Source organism: Pagrus major, chromosome 21 (genome assembly GCF_040436345.1).
Source record: "Pagrus major chromosome 21, Pma_NU_1.0".
NCBI classification, from domain to species: domain Eukaryota; kingdom Metazoa; phylum Chordata; class Actinopteri; order Spariformes; family Sparidae; genus Pagrus; species Pagrus major.
In genome coordinates, this window is record NC_133235.1 from 21,322,044 (window position 1) to 21,336,982 (window position 14,939).

Consider the following 14,939-nt stretch of genomic DNA (forward strand, 5'->3'; position numbering starts at 1 on the left):
AACAAAAGGGTAGTGTCTTCAAAAACAAGCAACAACTACCAAATGCATCACAAGAAAATATATTTTATATGCTGTTAAATGTTTGTGTACATCAGCATTGTCTGTAAACAGCAATAAAAGGAGGATATAGGGGCTATGTAACCTTACAAATACATTTTGAAACAGTTCTTCTCTGTAACAGAAATTGTGTAGGTAAAATAAATAAATAATAAAGTAACCAATTTATTTTTCCGGTTGTGAGAAGGTATTTTCTTCCTCACTTTTGTTTCTGTTAGATCACATTGTTTCTTTTTTATATTGATTTGTTTTATTTTGTTTTATTGCGTGACCGGAAATCGGTCCGCCGCATTAACGTTCCCACAGGAACAAGGAAATTGAGAAACATTTAGCAACGGCTGCTGTGATCAAGCCCCACCTCTGCAGGTGGATGTGACCCGCTGCACCCTGAAAAAAGGTATGTCTTTTTACATATTATGTGAAATATGAAGCATTTAACCACGTCACCGTTAATAATATTCACATTCATTGAGAACAATGGTTTAAAAACATTTTACCGTCCCGCGAAGCTAGCCGGCTAGATAGCTAGCAGCAAGCTAACCGAAGCTGTCAATACCATGACAATGGGTGACAGAGACCGATTTTTCAGCTCGGACTACAAGGAAACCGCTATAATAACCTGCATGTGGATATTGCAACCGTCGTAGAAAGATAGATAAAACTCATGATATCCTGTTTCGCGATTGTCTACCTCAGTAATAATCGATCTATAATAACGTATTTAAAGAATATAGTCGATAGGTACAGTGACAGTGTCTGTGCTGCCTTCAGGGTCCACTGTATCCGGGCTTTACTACATTGCAACAACATGGGACTGCTGTCTGACCCGAACAGAAGACGGGCATTGATCAGCCTGCTAACCCGCCTCAATGCTCCAATCTGGTGAGTTTGAGTCATTTAAGATAAATGAGCGAAGTGAAATCTGAAATGCACAAATTTAAAGCCAGTTTTGTGCTTAATTATTATATCAAATATGCCCTTTTAACTTGTATGATTTCTGTCATCTTTACTCCATCCCTCCATCTTAGTGTGGTGTGCTACATGGCGGGTGTGGCCTGGTTCATGGGGTTAGCATTTGAGCCGTTCACTCTGCGGACGTACATGTCAGAGAATGCCATGGGCTCTACCATGGTGGAGGAGCGCTTTCCATCGGGGGAGAGGGCGCTGGCCACGGGCAGAGAGTTTTCAGCTCATAAGAAGAAAGCTGGGTAAGGGTCAAGACACAACATCAATGACATATCAACTCATAATGCAGATTTGATGTGATGACTGGTTTTCAAGAAATTGGAGTGTCTGATCTGAGTCTTCTCAATTTTCTCCCAGTCCGCCAGTCTAATCTAATTATTTCTCTGCAGTGGGATGCCAGTGGATTGGCTGGTGAAGACCATGCAGGCTCGAGGGTTGGAGGTGTTTACCCAGAGGTTCTCTCGCACGCTGCCCTTCCCTGATGAAAACAAAGAGAGATATGTAAGTGTATGATTGAATACATATAAAATGCTTGTATTAGGTGCCCTTTCTCTCACTTTTCTACTCCAAACTGTTTTTAATAGTGTTTCTATGCATATTCCATGACTCTTTTTCATCCTACTCCATCCTCTCTCCTCTCAGATGGTGAGAGGCACGAATGTATATGGGATCCTTAGGGCCCCCAGAGCTCCACGCACTGAAGCCCTGGTGCTGAGTGCCCCTTGCACCCCGGGCGACAACAACAACCAGGCAGTGGGGCTGCTACTCGGCTTGGCACAGTACTTCAGGAGTGAGTACAGAACCCACGTCTCTCTCTGCTATTTAAGTGACATTGCAGGGGCATTTCTTGTTTAATGACAACTGTGTTCCTCAATAGATCAGATTTACTGGGCCAAAGACATCATCTTTCTCATCAATGAGCATGATCTGATTGGTATGCAGGCCTGGCTGGAGGGCTACCACCACACCAACACTACAGGTAATCACCAGCAGAAATACATTTCTTGGTAGTCGACACCGTTAATGTAGAACTCATTAAAAAGACAAAGACTGTGTTCCTCAGTCGATTTTTCTACTCTAACGGTGCATACAGGTATGGACTGGTCCCCACTTCAAGGTCGCGGTGGTTCAATCCAGGCAGCTCTGTCCCTGGAGCTCAGCAGTGATGTCATCACCAGTATGGACCTGGTCCTGGAAGGTCTAAACGGCCAGCTCCCCAACCTGGATTTAGCAAACCTCTTCTACGCTTTCTGTCAGAAGATCGGAGTCCTCTGCACCATCCAGGGCAAGGTGAGGCTCGTGATGAGACGTAGTAGAAACACATTTTCTCCTCCACTATGTGTTCAGTGAGCAGGCTGTCATGACGTGGGGAAGTTTTTAATCCCGCTGTTCTCTCCGGATGTTCCGACAGCTGCAGAGGAATGACTGGGACAGTGTGTCGGGCTACAGCCACTCAGTTCAGACCATGATGCTGATGGTGATGAAGCAGGCCAGCGGGCGCCCTTGGGGGGATCATGGCCTTTTCCTGCGGTATCACATCGAGGCCGCCACCATCAAGGGCATCAACAGTTTCCGTCAATACAAGACTGACGCCTCCACCGTCGGCAGGTCAGAGCTAGAAGAGTATACTGAATTTAGTTTTTTCATGTGCTGTTGTTTGTAACCATCCTCTTCATAAGGTGACACTCTTCTGATTTTGTGATTTCTTCATTTTTCATCATAAATATCTTCTAGGCTCCTGGAGGGAATGTATCGTAAACTGAATAACCTCTTAGAGCGCCTGCACCAGTCCTACTTCTTCTACCTCATGCCTTCCCTCTCTCACTTCGTGTCCATTGGTTACTACATGCCAGCCTTCGGCCTCCTTGCCATCATCCTGCTGCTCCGTGTATCCTTTCGCAATTATTTCACTTTTAGTTTGATGAAATCTTAAAAATACGATAAATATTACTCAATTGCCCTTGACTATGATACAGGCCTTAGACCTGTGGGTTCAACTTGCGGCTCCTCCGCCAAGAACAGAAGATGGAGTGGTTGACACTGAGCAGGTTAGACGCACGCATATTTTAACAAACAGGACAGAAATCAGACAATTTACTTGTCTAGAGTTTATTAAATCACCACTTTAATCAAATCTGCCTCCTCTCAGATGTCCAGTCCAGGAGTACTGTCAGTGTTGACTCCACTGGTGATCAGCCATCTGACCGGAGTAGCTCTCTACTACTTGCCGATCCACTTTCAGGAGATGGCTGTGGAACACTTCCCGGTGTCTGAGACCGAGGCTGTGGTCCTGACAGCCATTGCTGTTTACACAGCCGGCCTGGCTTTGCCTCATAACACAAACAGGTAGCTACACCACACTGATTTTTGACATTCTGTATCTATTTTTTTTTACCTTTTTAATGTTTGTTAGTCTTAAAGACAGTCAGAATCAAATTAGAGTCAGCTCAGAAAGCCGAATCACTCACCATGTGCTGCTGAGTAGAATCCTCTAATTTGTTTCACATGTCGTCCACATTGCTGATGGATTTTTCTCAGCAATCATATCACCCATATTTATGAAGTGCTTTTGAGGAGATTTCAAAATATGGCGATATATATTGTGTATCATGATATAGCCTTAAAATATTGCAGTATTATTTTTAGGCCATATCGCCCAGCACTAGCAGCAATTACATTAACATTGAGCTTACAAAAAATACCTGCTTTTGTGAACATGTGACAACAGATTAAAAGCAGGAATGCACTCACACATTTAAGTATGATTTTTTTGCCTCGAGTATCACCAGCTTACATAAAGCCTAATATTCTGATTATAATCGATTTAAAAGCCCAAACAGAATAAAAATGACAACCACAGGCCTTAAAATTATTTCTGAATATCATGTCACCAGCTCAGAACCTAAATGACCCTGGGAAACTTGTTCAGCTGTGATGCAGGAGAGTGAGCTGTTTGTCGTGTGCTTGTTAAAGGCTCCTGTCAGGCGAGGGGACGGAGCAGGGCTGGAGGGTGCTGAAGCTGGTCGCTGTGCTGTACCTGGCCGTGCTGCTGGGCTGCACCGCCCTCATTAACTTCTCCCTGGGCTTCATCCTGGCTCTCACCCTGGTGCCTGTGGCTGCCTTCGTCACACCCCACGTACCAAAGTAAAATGCACTCTGTGGCCACTGTTACTCTCTCTGTACCACCATCTGTTAGGTAAACCTCACTCTCCTCTTCTTCTTCCTTTAGGGTTCTATCGGCCTTCATCCTGATCATCCTCAGCCCAGCCTGCACACTCCTCTTTTCAGTCTTTTTCTTCCAAGAGCTGCAGGAAGTGCCCATCAGCTTCCTGGACGGTTGGCTGCTCTACCTGTCAGTGATCTCACAGGGCATTCTGGACCACTTACTGTACGGCTCTCTGGTTTACCCGCTCATAGCCCTGCTGGTGTATCCTTGCTGGCTGCTTTTCTGGAACATCCTCTTCTGGATGTAAAGGCCAGTCGCACAGGACTACTGAAGGCTTTCATGGGGAGAAAATCTCTCTGAGGTGTTCTCAGGTTTGTCTTCACTGTGGGGAATGTGAATGACAGTTAAATCCACTGGAGAGATTGGAAAAGAAGATGATTATCTGTTGTTGAATTGGAAATAATGCAGTGATTGCCTTTTTTTGGACATTTTGCTGGTATTTCAAGATCAACTCCAAGTATTTCATTCTTAAAACGTTCAAGAAAAAAGGGTTTGCTTGATAAACTAAGCAGAATGGAATGTTTTGTACTGTAAATCTCACAAATTATAAGTTGAAAATGGGGAGATCTTTTTTCACGGTTGAGTTGCTTTCTGTAAAATAATTTCATTGAAGGTTTTTTAAGGATTTTGTGTTGCGATTGCCTTTGTTTGTGGTACATAAAGAAAACGACTGCACTGCTTTTTAGCTCTTTTGTTCTGTCTGGCAGGATGGTGATGGGTGAAACGGATGCTGAAATGGAAGAAACATCCCGTTCGATTCGTAGTCCGTCTCCTTATAACATGTCTGTACATCTGCATCTGTTGAAGAAGCCATCACTACGTCCGATATTTTTATACTTGTTTTGATAACATTCTTTGAAACATGTTTATTTCATATTTATAAATGCCAAATTAAAAGACTGAAAAATTTAATTATCATGTTGTGTGTTCAATACCGTGGAACGTACGTAGATGAGAAGGATGAGACGCCCATGTTAATGTCTCACGAGTCTCCGATCTGACACGAACATCTTTCAAACTCCATGTTGAAATGAAAAACAAGCTCTTCTGCTAAAAATTTAAATCCTAAAGCAAACTCAAAGATGCTTTCATTTTCTTAGACTTTGGAAAATTCCCTCCAGAGACACTGTTGAGATTACACTAGTGTATCCCAGGCCGAGAAGTACTCAGATAAACTGAGCTTCATCTGTAAAATCAGTGTCCTTTGAGAAGTACACTTAAAATTGGGTGTATAAATACAATTATTCTATCAAGGACAATAAATCAATAGACAAACTGGATTTGTTTAGTTCCATTATGTTTATTCAGCTAATGCAAGTTTTTACAGTATTATGTACTGAAAACAAATCATTCCATTGCTGTCACAGCTCAGAATTGAGTAAAATTAGATCAACCGCTAAAATGTACATCAATTACTCAATGCAGCTTGTTAAAAATAATACACTCGATACGATGTTATAAAAAATAAAAGCACTTGACAACCCTGTAAACACACCCTCTCTTCACAGCCATGGCTTCCAACATTATTTATGGCACCAGCAGGTGACGCACTAACAAACAGAACAGGGTATTGCACAAGGCTTCACCTCTCCTCTCACTTCACAGTCGGCAGAAACTGAATGCCCCCTCGTCTTCGGCTGCAATCAAATGCAAAAGAACGCGCGTGACGTCTCTCTCACCTAAAATAAATATTAGGCTGTCTGTTGTCTGCACCACACATACCCTGTAAAATAAATAAAGAGATCAGGCCAAGCTCAAATGTATGTCATGGTCATGTCCAATGGTTAAAGCTGGCGCGCTCTGTCTGCAGTTCATCGTCAGAGCCTCGGCCAGTGCCACTCTGCGTCATGCTACAGTGCTTCAAACGTCTTCAGCAGCCGGCCAGCTGTCAGAGGACTCTCAGTGCACTTGACAGTCTTTATGTGAGTATTTTTGTCAACATGTACATGGCACATTTAGCATCCTCGCTCCATGTGTGTGTGTATGTGTGGGTAAGTGGATGAGACATGGCGACCACACAGCGGTGATGTGCAGTCAGCTGCTGCTGCTTAAACCAGACTCTCCTCGATCCTCTCTCCTTCCTCTCTCCTGTGAGAGAGAATAAAAGACAGAAAAGGAGACCGTCACTGAGGGAAAATTTTAGAGCAGTACAAAAGTATTGATTGTCAGATGTTTATGCACCTGTACCTGCTGGATGTGTGTGTCAGGTCTGGCTGTAGCGCAGATTTCGCAGCCCGGGCGGGACGGCTTGTTGATGAAAGTGCATGAGGGGCAAGCCCACTCTGTCTGCTGAGAGGATGTGAGTTCACACAGATTTAAAGAGGAATCATTTCTACCAAACCACGTCTATATGTATTAGCCTTGCCTCTCTACACGATCAAGTAGCAGCTTGTCCAGTGTTAAGGTAGAAAAGTATTTACAAAATCCGAACAAAACCATTGTTGGGAGCTTCTAAAAAATACTCACAGGGTTTTACTCTAGGATCACTTCTCTTTACATTTCTTATAAATGAATAGGGTGAAAAACTTGGAAATAGCACTATTACACTGGACTAGACTGTGTGACTATTGTAACTAGCACTAGATCAAGACTATTTTGTCCTTGAGGATCACCATGTCAATACTGAGATTGGGAAATCTAAAATACTATGCACCATACAAATGCACCGATGAGTACAAGGTGGAGCAAAAGTTAAAAATCAAACTATAACTTACTCTCATCATGTCTACTGCCTCACCGTCAGTATAGACTGCAAACATACCTGTGTTTTATTGGCTTTGTTGGTCTGATCATTCAGCTGCAGATGCTCGATGTCAAGGACATCTTTGATGTCACCTGGTCTGTCGCTTCCTCCACCGGTGCTGCCTGAAGTTGACAAAAGCAAGTTTATAGAGCTGTGTGCTTTCTCTAATTTGAATAAAGCATTCAGAATGAGATTCAAAAAATAGTTGGACATATTTTGTCTGGTGTTTCTGTAGTACTTCAGCACACTGGCTTTGAAATCAAACAATCACTGCAAGGTTGACCACGTTGACCAAGTGACCAGGCTTACATCCAAATCAGATTTACAACATAAGAAGAAAAGACAGAATGAAATTAACTTTTAGAGATTTTCAAACACTACAAGAAGAGCAAAAATACTGACAACTTATGTGATTTTCTAAGATTTTCACATCTTTGTGTGGATGATGAAATTAATGAATAACTGACCAAACCTGTACTGTAGTACACTGTATGGCTAGAGTCTCGAAAGTCCACAGACGCCACTGGATACTTAATATTTACTCTGAAGATGTTCAGCTGGGCTTTAAGGAGTGTTTGCCTTCAGTCTGGTCTTTAGGAAGTCGAACACATGAGCTAAAGGATTGAGGTCAAGTGACTAACTGGGTCAGTGCAGAAAACTGCAGTTTGACTCAAAGATTCCTGCTCCGCCTGCATGTTTTGGTCCACTGCTTCACTGTCATGGAGACTAGGAATAAAAATGTGTCCTGTCCACCCAATGTGAACATGAACACCCTTGAACATTCTTAAGGCTGGATGACAGCACTTTAACCTCATATTTAGAATTTTAAATCCTAAAAATGTTCTGTGACAGGGCGGAAACATTTGTTGAACTCACCCTGGTTGTTGTGGGGTAGCCTCGAGGGCAGGGTGCTGTAACCCCTCCAGTCTTGGGATGTGGGTCCGTTGCCTGGCGGGAGAGGTGGGGCGAGGAGGGCGCTCTCCAGGTCCTGCTGGAACAGCTGGCGGGTGATACGGGCTTGTCGGGCGGAGATCAGGTACAGGTATGCTGTATCGCCGTCCTTCTGCACCCCGTAGGAGGCCAGCGACCTCGGCTCGGTGCACAAGCACTGACCGATCACCCAGCGCTGCACACGAGGATGGAAGCCATACTCGAGAAACACCTGAAGAAGAGGGTAGGAGTGAGCGAATGAAAATCTGTTACACTCATTTAATAATTATTGGTTGATTGGTAGATTTCTGACCTGTTGCTTGAGTGCAGCCACAGTCATGTAAGGAAAGACTTTCACTGTGACACAACAGGATGACGAAACATCCTCCACTACCACGGATAAACTGCAACACAGACATGGAAATATGAGCTGCAACAACCTAGAAGAAGCATCAGTCATAACGACCTTGAACAAATCTACTCATCTCTCACCCGATTTCTCCGTCTGCGTAGTTCTTTTCAGACAGTTGAATCGTCAGCGCTGCTCTCTGCCGAGCCAGAGCGGATGCGTGTTGTGAAGCGGCTTGCGTGTCACCGGCTTCAATCGCCCTGGTGAGCTCCAAACAAAGCTCCTCTATAAAAAAAATCAAAAGTGACAGTTTTAGAGCATGTTATGAGCAGAGAGAAAAGAGGAAAATACATGAAGGTAAGCAGATAAACCCACCGGTGAGTGGCAGGGAGGCTGAGCTCCACTGCTCCACAGCTGCTCCTGTGTGGTTGTGTCTGCCATCTGATTCACATGTGTTAATATTTGCAACTGTCAGAGGAGAAACGAGAGACTTTGTTACAGAAGTGCTGAAAACACGTGGCTGTCAACACAACACTATATCAACTGATATCAGTATTTATTCTAGCTGTACTTGGCTGATAAAGGAAACTTACATATCAGCAAAACCTTTTTCATGTCTCTTTTGTATTAAGGTCACAGAAACACACGTATGTCCTTACGTGTATTTAATTTACACCCACCACACTTTAAATGTCCAGTGTGCAGGATTTAGGGACAGAAATTAATATTATATTCATTATTGTATAATAATCTAAAAGAAAGGACAGCGGTTTTTCCATTACAATATAAATAGCCCTTTATATCTACAGAGGGAGCGGTTCCTCTTCCACGGAGTCCGTCGTGTTTCTACAGTAACCCAGCATGGACAAACCAAACACTGGCTCTAGAGAGGACCTCTCGTGTTTTTCATGTTTTTAGCAGCTAGCGCAGGGAGAGCGAGAAGAGGGTTGTTCAGTTGGCTGCAATCTGCAAACTCATCACTAGATGCCACTAAACCCTACACACTGGACTTTAAAAGTAATTGATTAATTGTTTGAGTTGCATTTGTACCTGAACAAAACAAACCACCACCACTTTTAGGTGGCCAAACAGCCACCAACATCCTTCCTGTTTACTTTGCTTGCAGGCCAAATCTGTTTTTAAACTTTTCACAGATTTCTTTATTTGTCCCTTTTATTCACCCGAGGCCACAGATGACATGCTGTGTTTCTTGACTATAGTTTTTCTTGCTAAATCCAGTTTGTCTATTGATGCCAATCTTTCTTTTGGCATATTCCAATCCTAGGACAGCCACTAATCTATTTAACAAGCACAATACACATAAACACTCTTACATGGGAAGAACATATAATGTAAATAAAGAATGTAGTTAAAGTGTAGTTAAATTTGTCTGTTTTTCTCAAAAATTATATTCAGCATAGTTATAAGTGTTGTGCTGTTTATTAAAAACTGATATAATTTATACATATATATTCTTAAGTTTAAATGAAATGTATGTTTGACTGTGATAAATTGTTATTCATTTAGGTATTATTAAAATATCAACAAATGTCTGATCCATCTGAACAGAAATCACAGTTCATTGTAAACAAAGCATGGTGAGGAATAAAGAGAGCAGTCGTCAAACTGACCTCTGTGTGCCTCTCTAAGCGATGACATCACCACCGTGGCCCACTCCTCCGCTTCACGGTCGCAGCGGAAGTTGAAGCGGATGCAGTCGTGGGGCGGAGCAGCGAGACGCATCTCGTGGCAGCGAGGGGACTTGACCTCATACTGCACTGAGCGCAGGTCAAACTCTGCAATGAACTGAGGGTGAAAAACAAAAAAAACATGGTGTCAATTAGCAAACTATTTATCAATTATCAAAATAGATGCAGAATAGTTTTCTGATGACTATTAGAGCATTTTGCGTTTTCTTTTGGAAAGAAGAAAAATTACGTTGAATTCCTCGACAAATGAAGGCAGCTTTGGGCATTTGTAAATACATATATGGTAGAACATTACTGATGACCTTTTCTTAATTGTTTATATCCACCTTTACATTTGACAAAAAATTCAATACAAAATAAAGTGCAAACTGCACCTCAAGAGTATTATAGTATTAAAAAAAGGAAATAATCCTCTTAAATATGTCAGAAGGCTAGTGGAGTTCTGAGTTTTGCAGCGCACAGACATTTTACACATAATCTGCCCTCTAACATTCACTGTGGGTATAGAGGGAGTCATTAGGGCACTGATGTTTGTTGTGGGTAGACAAAAGCAGCAAGGAGGGATTTGCCTGCTGCCAGAGAGTGTGTGCACACACACTCTGATATGAGTGTGTACGAAAAGTTTGCCAGCTCCAACAGACAAGCTAAAAGAAGCTGGGATCAAAGGAGCGCCATGCAAATCAAGAAGCATCTCAAGTGTCAGGGGGGGAAATGTGTCTGACTCGAGATTCTACAGATGAAAAGCCGACCGCGAGCCCGTCATATTTAAGGAACACGGCACATAGTGAACTTGACAAACAAAGGACGGATTTGTGAGTCAAGTTGGGATGAAGTGAGACAGGATGAGTTCGACGTGAGGTCAACTTCAGGCTTGATCAAGCATGTGCGTCGACAGTCAGGAGTCATTGACAGTAATCACCCATAATACTGAAAGAACTTGAGCTTGTACTGAAATGAGTCCCACAGCGTCTCAGCAGTTCAGCCCTGTAGTTACCTTCATATATCATCTAAAAGATCTAATTATCTAATAATCTGTGAAGAATACTTTCTCTTCAATAGGAAACTAGGTTGCAACTAACAAAAGTTTTCATTATTGAATAATCTGCTGATTATTTTTACGATTGATCAATTAATCGCTTAGTCTGTAAAATGTCAGAAATTGTGAAAAATGCTCATCACAACTTCCCGGAGCCCAAAGTGACGTTTTAAAATGTCTTCTTTTGTCCAACCAACAGTCCAAAACGATATTTTTATTCAACCAACTGCCTAAAACTGCCTAATATTAAGTTTACAATTAGTTATGACAAGGAAAACCAATGAATATTTGCAATTTTAGTATTAAGAAAAGACAGAAGCAGATTATTAAAATATGTGCAGATTGATTTTCTGTCAAACAACTCATCACTTTAGCTCCACACTACAACTGAGCATAAATGCATCCTCTAAAGATGCTGTTCAACAAGCACAGTGTGAGTTCAGAGAGAGACAAATTATAAAGAAACAGCAATAAGGCTGTAAGGCCAAGACCGTGATACAGTGACACCTATTTGCAAAGAGGTCAGACAGAAAAAGGTTTGCTGGTTGGTGAAAAATGATGATGACTGAACTGAATATCTTTGAGATATGGACAAAACAAAACATTTGAGGACAAAACAGATCGATTCTTCACCATTTTACAGACGAAACAACTAATCGATTAGTCGAGAAAATAATCGTACAATGAAAATAATCCCTAATTGTATCTCTGTGTGACCCCTCTATCATGTCATATCAAGGAGGAAAGCCTATACAGGAATGCAGCGCAGTTACGATCTTTTAGGAGCCAATGTTGAATTATTTACTGAAAATTACATGATGACAATTGTGACCGTCAACTGATCATTTAGGTTAAGCTATTTAAAAAGGGACACTCCACATATTTTACAGATGAGGATCAATTTACGTGTTACCAGTTTTGTCACGTTACTGGGATTTCTAACTACGATACAATACCTTAAAAAATATTGATATTTGAAACCATGTTCGGTAAAAAATAAATAAATATAAAGTCTGTGTAAAGTGGGTTCAGAACAACAGCATTTAAGTGAATTTACTTCTGGAGGAGGTCGGGCTATGTGGACACTGCAGTGTGCAGTGATGCCGTGTGAGACAACTGGCTGTCGGAGAAGAGAGCGGAAAAAAGCAGCTGGCACTGGAGTATCGATACTGCAGAATATGACCGTTGAAACCGTTTCAAAAACATTCAGAATCGATACGTAGTGACATTTTTGACAACGCTCCATATTATGACATTGTCTTGAATTGGGCCTGACACTTTAACATTTTGGAGTGTGGAGTTTGAAAGAGGAGAAAGATTAGCTGGCAGGGAGGGTCTAATCATTGACAGACTTCTTTATTAAAAATTTTTTTCCAGGGGGGCCCCCCCCCCGACTTCATGGAAGTGCAATGTTACATCATTGTTGGAGTGTCCCTTTAACAAGTAACACACTGGTTGTCCTGTTGGGCGGTAAAGCAGTTTCTCCTGCTCAGGTTGGATACAGACAATTTACCGTAAATCCTGCATTGATTGTTATTGGTGTAGGCTGAAGCGGTGGCAAAGCATGTAGGTAAATACACTTTTGATCTATTTTGAAAGTGGGTCTGTGGGGCGCGAAACTTCCTGTTCATGCTCACTAATGTTCCACATTGGTATTTATAACGGTTTTACTGTCTACGATAACAAATACACTTGTCACTAAACAAATACACTTTTTATCTCAAATAAAGTCTCTTTTTGTCACCCCAGATGTAAATAAAGAAGCCACAGCTAAAAAGGATACTCACAAAAATCAATTTTCAAGGTTTAACATCTCAGGATTGTCTCACTGCTATGTGGTGAGAAGAATCGTTAAGAGTTTCGGGGACAAAAATAAGTCTCAGCCCATGCTTGAGTAATCAAATGTTAAGTTTGAATGGATGAATAAGATGTTCAACAAGACACAAGGTGTCAACTGTGATGACACATGTATTATAAGTCTTGTCAGGTCACATATGACAAATACAAGGTTGAAAGCTGGTAGTGTCCTGGGTTCACAATTAAAGGGAAAGAGTTGGAGTTAGTTGGAAGAGTCTCGCTGCAGTGGTTCATCAGTACGTTCAGTTGAAGGATTTCCCCCGATGATGTTATGATTCTATTAAAACTAAAGGTGTGATGGTTATGGGAAGTATGAAAATGAAAGTGCAACTGAGAAAACATATTCTATTATTACAATTTGATGCTTTTCAAGTGGCATAAGCTATAATGTATTATCACTGACTTGTAGTTATTGTCAGGTGAGTGAGAAGCAAATGATGAAGGAAAGCTAAAATGCTGCTGATCTACGGTCTGTTTGGTGGATATATGTAAAAGCAGATCCTCATAACACTTCTAGGAGAGCCTCGGGCCATGTTGCAGTACACCCACATGCATTTAATGAAATCTGATGTGATTTTACCCACAAATCTGAATCTGTGGAGCTGCATGTATTGGGCTCCATAAAATGGCGTGTACGGGCCTATTCTGGTATAAAATATAAATGTGATTTAAAAAAGGGGGGGTTCATGACAAACATCTTTAAAACGGGTAACGACAACACGACGTCTAAACACTCAGGTGTACGTGTGAAAGCTCACCACACTGCGGTTTCCGCTCGTATCTCGTAGCGCCAGTCGGAACTCTCCGGCCCGGCTCGGGTCCATGCTGAGCTGGAGGCGCAGAGCCTCGCTGCCCGCTCCGGGGAGGCACAGGGGCCGGATCCCGGAATGGCACACCGACACCCGGACTGACATTAAAACAGTACTGCAGCAAGCCGTCGGCGCAGGCCCGCCGCACGCAGCCTGTTGAGACGAGGCAGGGACCGGGGCTGGAGGAGCCCAGCCGCCCGAGCTGAGAGCCATGTCGCGGACACCAGAGGCGGGGAGAAGGTGTCGGAAGCCCCGCGGCAGGTGTTGCTGCTGCCCGCTGCTCCTGTTTGCTTTATAAGGTCCGACGGTGTTCAGAGAGACCGCGTTTCTTCACGGACAGGCTGTGGTTGTCTCCTCGCCTCGCAATTTCTTCCATATCGACTCGACCCGAGCAGGCACGGAGCGAAAGAAAAACAAAACAGGAAGTACTGGGGTACGTCTCTTATTTATGTCCGCGTAGAAACTTGAGCGTGAGGCATCCGACCTCACATATAAGTCACACTAAAGCAGCACTCAAAATTATATTAAACACAATATTAATATAAACGTTTATTTTTTTCTCTTTTTATTTCGCTTTATAACAGCAGAGCAACCGAAAAAACCCGGCTGTGGATTAAAACTGTTTGCTGTCCATCACATTAAAACTAAAAAACAATAAAACAGGAAATGACAAGAGCAACAAAATAACATAAAAACAAGCAATCATAAGTAACTAAGCTACAAAATTTAACATAAACTTCTGGGGCAAATTAACATTATGTTAGAAGTAATACTTGATTAAAAAGATATGTACATATATAGAATACAGAACAATTATAATTCCTCTTAATAAGTTAATAAAATAATATAGTAATGCCCCACCACTAATGCTCTTTAACTATAAAAACTACCCTAAAACAGATATAATGCTATTTCTACAGAGCACTTTCTACTTATGAATCGTCAACATATGCACCTTTATATTTTATTGGCAAGAAAAACAGCAAAGTAATCAAATTAAGCACCAACTGTTTCTGCAGTCTCACAAATTGAAGACAAGATGTAATAAATCAGCACAAAAGTGAAAAAGTCAATAACAAATACAAATAAATACATGAAACAAACACTTCCTACGGATGTAAGGGCATAATGACATTATTTAACAAGAAAATTATGTTCACAGAGATGAGTTACAGGATTTCAAGAGTTAAAATGAGAATTTTGTTAAATTATGTTACTTTTATGTTAACCTTTTTTTAATGTGTAACATACAGTACT

The 14,939-nt window shown here is 41.8% G+C and overlaps 2 protein-coding genes across 4 annotated transcripts; one reads left to right on the forward strand and one right to left on the reverse strand.

Annotated features, from left to right (window-relative positions):
• The first annotated feature begins 378 nt into the window (after positions 1–378).
• Positions 379–5,159, forward strand: gpaa1 (glycosylphosphatidylinositol anchor attachment 1). 2 transcript variants are annotated; one of them, XR_012180610.1, is made up of 14 exons: positions 379–454; positions 829–939; positions 1,086–1,265; positions 1,413–1,524; positions 1,666–1,813; positions 1,901–2,002; positions 2,117–2,313; positions 2,435–2,631; positions 2,758–2,911; positions 3,000–3,071; positions 3,173–3,369; positions 3,997–4,167; positions 4,253–4,560; positions 4,957–5,159. XR_012180610.1 is itself a non-coding variant. In XM_073491218.1 (13 exons), exons 2-13 carry the CDS (start codon positions 866–868, stop codon positions 4,494–4,496), a joined length of 1,848 nt encoding a protein of 615 aa, XP_073347319.1. In that variant the 5' UTR covers positions 379–454; positions 829–865; the 3' UTR covers positions 4,497–5,159. The 2 variants fall into 2 exon arrangements, 1 of the variants encoding a protein (XP_073347319.1); XM_073491218.1 differs by having other exon boundaries at positions 4,253–5,159.
• A 370-nt stretch (positions 5,160–5,529) lies between these two features.
• sharpin (SHANK-associated RH domain interacting protein) lies at positions 5,530–14,100 on the reverse strand. Of its 2 annotated transcripts, none has more exons than XM_073491204.1 (9): positions 13,632–14,100; positions 9,903–10,077; positions 8,647–8,739; positions 8,415–8,556; positions 8,236–8,326; positions 7,869–8,154; positions 7,011–7,114; positions 6,437–6,535; positions 5,530–6,337 (listed from the first exon to the last, which is right to left on the reverse strand). In XM_073491204.1, exons 1-9 carry the CDS (start codon positions 13,893–13,895, stop codon positions 6,284–6,286), a joined length of 1,308 nt encoding a protein of 435 aa, XP_073347305.1. In that variant the 5' UTR covers positions 13,896–14,100; the 3' UTR covers positions 5,530–6,283. The 2 variants fall into 2 exon arrangements, with proteins under 2 accessions (XP_073347305.1, XP_073347304.1); XM_073491203.1 differs by having other exon boundaries at positions 6,437–6,538.
• Between the last annotated feature and the right edge of the window lie 839 nt (positions 14,101–14,939).